Here is a 7682-nt window from a genome sequence, read left to right as displayed (position 1 = left end):
TCGAAATAAATACCTACCCCAGACTTGTTAACTATTAGCCTCATACTTTCAAACAATCAGCAGAAATCAATAACAATTCTGGTATGTATCACTAATATTTCCAGGATTTAATTTTTAACATACATCTTCATTATAAAAGGTTGTGCCTTTCAGCGTTCAGTCTGCAAACCTCAGTGAATTTACTAAACGCCACCATATTCCTCTATTTGTAACTATTTCTGTGGCCTCATTTAGTTCTATACCTCTTATTTTTAAGTCGTCAGAAACTGAGTCTAACCATCGTCGAATTGGTCTCACTCTACTTCGCTTACTCTCCATAACAGCGTCCATTATTCTCCTGTGTAACCTATCCTCCTCAATTCGCCTCACATGACCTCACTACCGAAGCCGGTTTATGCGTACAGCTTCATCCATTGACTTAATTCCTAACTTAGCTTGTATATCCTTATTCCGATACCCTCCTGCCACTGTTCCCATATGTTTGTACCGGCAATCATTCTCGCTACTTTCATATCTGCTACTTCTAACTTATGAATAAGATATCCTGAGTTCATCCAGCTTTCACTCCCGTAAAGCAAAGATGGTCTGAAAACAGACCGATGTTTGTTGATCGCAACTGCGAACTAACTGCATTTACTTTACTGCGCCTTGATTCAATCTCCCTTACTATACTACTATCCTGGAAGAACACACATCCTAAATACTTGGAAATTATCTACCTGTTCCAGCTTTGTATCATCAATCTGACATTCAATTCTCTTGGATATCTTATTTACTGACAACACTTTAGTCTTGGAAAGGCTAATTTTTATACCATACTCTTGCACATATTTTCAAATTAAGCTTTTAATTTAAAAAAAACCTACAGCAATGTAACAAACTCGTTTCTTAAAAGTATATATTACTGCCATCTATGTGCAAAAGTGTCACCGCTACTAACATGTTAATGTGAGAAATGAACCTCTATCTATCGGAATAATATGGAACAAAGAGTTCACCACTTGTCCAAGAGGAAGCGCTGTATGACCACTTTTATCCGGAGCGAAAAGGCTAAGGTGATCTAGGTTGCCGTGAATCTGGTATAGAACACTTCATCATGTTGGCTTACCTGTATTATAATGTGAAAGTAATAGATGACAGTCTTATCGCGTAGTGAAGAGACCAAGTAACCAAAAATGGCGCATGCTACATGTGTTACTACGAGGCTGAGTAAGACTCAATTGTTTCTATTGTTGTTTTGTTGACATAGATGGTATTGTTACTGACAGTGGCGTCTGACATTTAACGATAATTATGAGTTTTATGAGGTTAAAATATTAATTTATCTAGCACATAGAATAGAGTTATGTGTGAATATACAGGAGAAACTGCAGCAGAAAATAGTAATGCATTTATATAATCGTTCACGAAATGTTATATTTATATTGGAGTTACGTAATAGTGTATTCAATTACTGAAGTTGGTACAGCAATGGCATTTCAAAGGCGTATTATAAATTAGTGACCTTTAACATGAGTGGTGATTCAAGTTGCACTTTGAACTACAATCAACCTAATTAATATTGTACTGTACTGTACATCTCAGTAAATGAATTAATTTTGAATTATAGCTTTCGAGGTTTCCGTGACAGTAGTTGTCATTTCAAATTAAACATGTGAATTATGGAACTGAGGGAGTACATGTAAAAAAAAAAAAAAAAAAAAAAATGCACTTCGTCTAGAATCGGTTTCTGTGCTTTCTTCATTCTGTCAGTCCCTAATACGAAAATGGTATAACGTTATTATGAAACAGCGGTACAGAAACAGCTGATTACAATCCGTAGATTGGGACACATACTGTCCGGAACTTCTCTGTGGTTAAAAAGTCGACTTATTGTGGTCGGTTAGGTTACATGATACTAAACAGGTTCAAGCAACCTAACTATTAAGTACAGTAGGACAATTTTTAAAATTTTCTTTAATTGGGATACGAGTACAAGTTAAAATACGTATTTCGAAGTAAAATAGTGTTGTTAATAAATCTGATTTGTAACAAGTCTGTAATATGATTGGGAGTAATTATAGGAAATCAAATTGCTGAAATTGTGTCAGGAGCTTGAGTTTGAGTTGTGTTTTTAAAAGTAGGAAAGATCACAATATGAAGATAAAGTTGGAATTCAGGAGAACAAATTGGGGCAAATATTTGTTTATAGGTAGGGGGGGAGTCAGGGATTTGAATAATTTACCAATAAATTTCCAAATTCTTCGCAGTCACTTAAGAAGAGGCTAGGAAAACAACAGATAGGGAATCTGCCACTTGGGCGACTTCCCTAAATGCAGATCAATGTTAACAGCAGATTTTATTGCAAATTGACAGTGTGAAATTGTAACGCAGAGACTAATCCAATAATATCATTATCACTCCATCATGAAGAGGATTTGAATTCTAGTCTTGAATGTATCTGTTATTTTTATCCATTCTCATTAAGAAAGTAACTGTAAGAAACTTCTAATTTATTATTTATTTTATTTTATGCCTTTGTATGTGGCGAAGTTAGGGCTCGCGGCCCTGTCTTACACTTAACCACAACATACAGAACATAGTCATATGAATTAGAAAAATAGCATTGTTAATAGTCTCTAAAAATTACCTAAATTAATGGAATAATATTAGCCCATAACCTATTATAATTGTTTTTTAATAATTAATATTATCTATCTACATCACCCTCCTCTGCGAACCATGTGACCTTGCCGCAGTGGGGAGGCTTGCATGTCCCAATGATGCATATAGCCGAGCCGGAGGTGCAACCATATCGGATGGGTATCTGTTGAGAGACCAGACTAACAAATGGTTCATCGAAAGGGGGGTAGCAGCCTTTCGGTAGTTGCAAGGGTGGCAGTCTAGATGATTGACTGATACGGCCTTGTAATATTACTCAACATGGCTTAGCTGTGTTGATACTGCTACACGGCTGAAAGCAACGGGAAACTACAGCCGTAACTACCTCCTGAGGACATGCAGCTCTCACTGTATGAACGGTGTACTGATGATAGCTTCCTCCCGGGTAAAATATTCCGGAGGTAAACTAGTCCCCCATTCGGATCTCCGGGTGCGGACTACACGAGAGGGGGCGATCATCAGGAAGATGGATACTGACATTCTGCGAGTCGGAGCGTGGAATGTTAGAAGTTTGAATCGTTGTGGTAGGTTAGAGAATCTGAAAAGGGAGATGGATACGCTAAAGTTAGATGTAGTTGGTATAAGTGAAGTACGTTGGCAGGAAGAACAAGTTTTCTGGTCAGGCGACTACCGAATTATCAACACAAAATCAAACAGGGGAAATGCAGGAGTTGGTTTAATAATGAATAAGAAAATAGGGCAGCGAGTAAGCTACTACGACCAGCATAGTGAAAGAATTATTGTCGTCAAGATAGACACCAAACCAATGCCCACCACAATAGTGCAGGTCTATATGCCTACTAGTTCAGCGGATGATGAAGAAATCGAAAGAATATATGAGAGATAGAAGATTTAATACAATATGTAAAAGGTGACGAGAATCTAATTGTGATGGGAGACTGGAATGCAGTGGTAGGGCAAGGAAGAGAAGGTAATTAGGAGAATTTGGATTGGGACAAAGGAACGAAAGAGGAAGTCAGCTGGTTGAATTCTGCACTGATCATAATTTAGTCCTCGCCAATACTTGGTTCAAACACCACAAACGACGGCTGTATACGTGGACGAGACCTGGAGACACTGGAAGGTATCAAGTAGACTTCATTATGATTAGGCAGAGATTCAGAAACCAGGTGTTGGATTGCAAAACTTTCCCAGGAGCAGACGTAGACTCTGACCACAACTTGTTGGTCATGAAATGCCATCTGAAGTTAAAGAAATTGAAGAAAGGAAAGAATGCAAAAAGATGGGATCTAGACAAGTTGAAAGAAAAGAGTGTGAGGGATTGTTTCAAGGAACATGTTGCACAAGGACTAAATGAAAAGGCTGAAGGAAACACTATAGAGGAAGAGTGGAGAGTCATGAAAAATGAAGTCAGTAGGGCTGCTGAAGAAATGTTAGGAAAGAAGAAAAGATCAACTAAGAATCTGTGGATAACTCAGGAGATACTAGACCTGATTGATGAACGACGAAAATACAAGAATGCTAGAAATGAAGAGGGCAGAAAAGAATACAGGCAATTAAAGAATGAAGTGGATAGAAAGTGCAAGGTAGCTAAGGAAGAATGGCTGAAGGAGAAGTGCAAGGATGTCGAAGGCTGTATGGTCCTGGGAAAGGTAGATGCTGCATACAGGAAAATCAAGGAAACCTTTGGAGAAAGGAAATCTAGGTGTATGAATATTAAGAGCTCAGATGGAAAGCCACTTCTAGGGAAAGAAGACAAAGCAGAAAGATGGCAGGAGCATATCCAACAGTCGTATCAAGGTAAAGGTGTAGATAATTTGGTTCTGGAACATGAAGAGGCTGTTGATGCTGATGAAATGGGAGACCCAATTTTGAGGTCAGAGTTTGACAGAGCTGTGAGTGACCTAAATAGAAACAAGGCACCTGGAATTGATGATATTCCCTCTGAATTACTGACTGCTTTAGGAGAAACCAGCAAGGCAAGGTTATTTCATTTAGTTTGCAAGATGTATGAGACTGGAGAAGTCCCATCCGATTTTCGGCAGAATGTTATACCTATTCCCAAGAAAGCCGGTGCTGACAGGTGTGAAAACTACCGCACCATTAGTTTAGTATCTCATGCCTACAAAATTTTAACACGTATTATTTACAGAAGAATGGAAAAACAAGTTTAAGCTGAGTTGGGAGAAGATCAGTTTGGCTTCAGAAGAAATGTAGGGACACGTGAAGCAATCCTGACTTTACGTCAGATCTTAGAGGATCGAATCAAGAAGGACAAGGCCACGTACATGGCATTCGTAGATCTAGAAAAGGCATTCGATAATGTTGATTGGACCAAGCTGTTTATGATTCTGAAGATGATAGGGATCAGATACCGAGAACGAAGAATTATCTACAATCTGTATAAAAATCAGTCTGCAGTGATAAGAATCGAGGGCTTTGAAAAAGAAGCAGCAATCCAGAAAGGAGTGAGGCAAGGCTGCAGTTTGTCCCCCCTCCTTTTCAATGTTTACATAGAACAGGCAGTAAAGGAAATCAAAGAGAAATTTGGAAAGGGAATCACAGTCCAAGGAGAGGAAATCAAAACCTTGAGATTTGCCGATGATATTGTTATTTTATCTGAGACTGCAGAAGATCTCGAGAAGTTGCTGAATGGTATGGATGAAGCCTTGGGTAAGGAGTACCAGATGAAAATAAATAAGTCCAAAACAAAAGTAATGGAGTGCAGTCGAACGAAGGCAGGTGATGTAGGAAACATTAGATTAGGAAATGAAGTCTTAAAGGAAGTAGATGAATATTGTTACTTGGGTAGTAAAATAACTAACGATGGCAGAAGTAAGGACATAAAATGCAGACTAGCACAAGCAAGGAAGAGCTTTCTTAAGAAAAGAAATTTGCTCACTTCAAACATTGATATCGGAATCGGAAAGATGTTTTTGAAGACCATCGTGTGGAGCGTGGCATTGTATGGAAGTGAAACATGGACAATTACTGTACTAGTTCAGAAAGAAAGAGAATAGAAGCTTTTGAAATGTGGTGTTACAGAAGAATGCTGAAGGTGAGATGGATAGATCGAATCACGAATGAAGAGATATTGAATCGAATTGGTGAGAGGAGATCGATTTGGCTAAATTTGACGAGAAGAAGAGATAGAATGATAGGTCACATTAAGACACCCAGGACTTGTTCAGTTGGTTTTTGAAGGAAGTGTAGGGGGTAAGAACGGTAGGCGTAGACCAAGGTATGAATATGACAAACAGATTAGAGAAGATGTAGGATGCAATAGTTACGTAGAAATGAAAAGGTTAGCACAGGATAGGGTGGCATGGAGAGCTGCATCAAACCAGTCTATGGACTGATGACTCAAACACATCTACATCACCTAGCTCTAAATCGTACTTGCACACATACACACTAACATTCATACAAGCTGGTCATGTATTTAAGAGGAATTCTCGACAAGACCATTATTGAAGTGCTATTACATATAGGCCGTACTGACAGGAAGTGTGTTCCATAGCCTTGCCCCAGGCACTTGGAAAGAGTGGGTGTATACAGATGAATGATTAACCGGTATCATAAGCATAGAAGTCGATCTGGTATTATGTCCATGGATAGATGAGAGGAAGTTAAAATGTGGGGTAGGTATTCAGGTGGAGATTCGTTCAGATGTCGAAAAATTAGTCTCACAGTATGTAGATTGCTTAGCTGATCGATTTTCAGCCAGGATAGCTTCTCATAATATGGGGAAATGTGTGTCCTAAAGTTCAAGGAAAATATAAATCGTATGCAAGAGTTCATTGCCCTTTGAAGTTTCATAGTTTGTTCTACAGTTGCATCGGTTAATACATCACAGTAATGAATTATTGGAAAAATGACAGTTTGAATAAGTTTTATTTTCATGCTCTGTGGAATGGATTGTTTCACTTTTGTGGGGTGGAGAGATGCATATACCTTTCTGCAGACACTTGTTAGGCCTATATGGTCATTCCATTTTAATGTGTCATTCATGACAATGCCTAGGTTTTTTACAGACTTCTGAAAAGGTATAGCTTCACCGCAGAGCATGAGAGTAGGCTGTTATGTGATGTTTAGCGTTTTTAAAAGCCTAGATTGTCCTATTATGATAGCTTGCATTTTCGTCGGATTAATTAATAGGCAGTTTTCTTTTGAATACGAGCTAATTAAATTTAGAGTCGAGTTCATTTGGTGGATTGCTTTGTCAGAGTTGGAGACTTTGAAGAGTGAGTATATCTGAAGATCGTCAGCATAAAGGTGGTAGTTGCAGTCATTCAGATGAGACTGAATCTAATTGTCATTGGGCATTGACCAAACAGCAGATATTATTGCAAATTGAAAATGTGAAATTGTAACACAGTGACTAATCCACTGATATCATTATCACTCTGTCATGAAGAGGATTTGAATTCTAGGCTTGAGTTTACGTTATACTGAATGCTGAAAGGCATAACAGTCTGTAATGGAGATGTATGTTATTTTGAAAGTCGTAACCTAGTCCTAAATTGATAGAAACCTGATTGAAAAAACCAATTAAGTGTTGCCACTTGACCTAAAAACTGCAAACTATGCAAATTTTGAATTTAACTGTAAATATACACACTATTGATGTAAGTTTCTATGTCTAATGTCTAAAATTGCTGTAAGCTTTAATGTCTAAAAGATCGGTATGCAATTCATCATGTTCAGAACACAAAATATGTTGCCAGGTACTTTGGAACATCCTTCTTAACATTGCTGGTAAAAGTATGGTCCTTGCACACCAATCTTAACAGCATTATTTAGAAAGTAGAATTTATGCAAATTTTTCTTGGATTTTTTTTTTTTGCTAGCGGCTTTACGTCGCACCACCAGGAATTCCTTTTAGAGGAAAGATATGTTCATTGCGATGTCCTGAAACCCACCATCCCGCCCCCAGAAGTACATTTACTTTTATAACATAATAAAGAGCAGCACTCGCCATTGTCCATTGCTGAAGTAGGTACTTGCATTCTTATCAGCCATTGTAAATTCGGCTGTGATGTAATTCCTGTCAGTCATTA

The 7682-nt window shown here is 38.1% G+C and overlaps 1 protein-coding gene across 1 annotated transcript in view; it reads left to right on the top strand.

The window, feature by feature from the left end:
• The first annotated feature begins 1135 nt into the window (after positions 1 to 1135).
• The window catches only part of Etf-QO (electron transfer flavoprotein-ubiquinone oxidoreductase), a 134109-nt gene continuing 127562 nt past the window's right edge, over positions 1136 to 7682 (top strand). The window contains exon 1 of the mRNA XM_068227037.1: positions 1136 to 1209. Coding sequence (XP_068083138.1) covers positions 1176 to 1209 — 34 coding nt within the window. The 5' untranslated portion in view covers positions 1136 to 1175. The remainder of the gene's footprint in view (positions 1210 to 7682) is intronic.

The sequence above is a fragment of the Anabrus simplex genome, chromosome 3 (genome assembly GCF_040414725.1).
Source record: "Anabrus simplex isolate iqAnaSimp1 chromosome 3, ASM4041472v1, whole genome shotgun sequence".
Lineage (NCBI taxonomy): Eukaryota > Metazoa > Arthropoda > Insecta > Orthoptera > Tettigoniidae > Anabrus > Anabrus simplex.
This window is presented reverse-complemented; position numbering and strand designations above follow the sequence as displayed.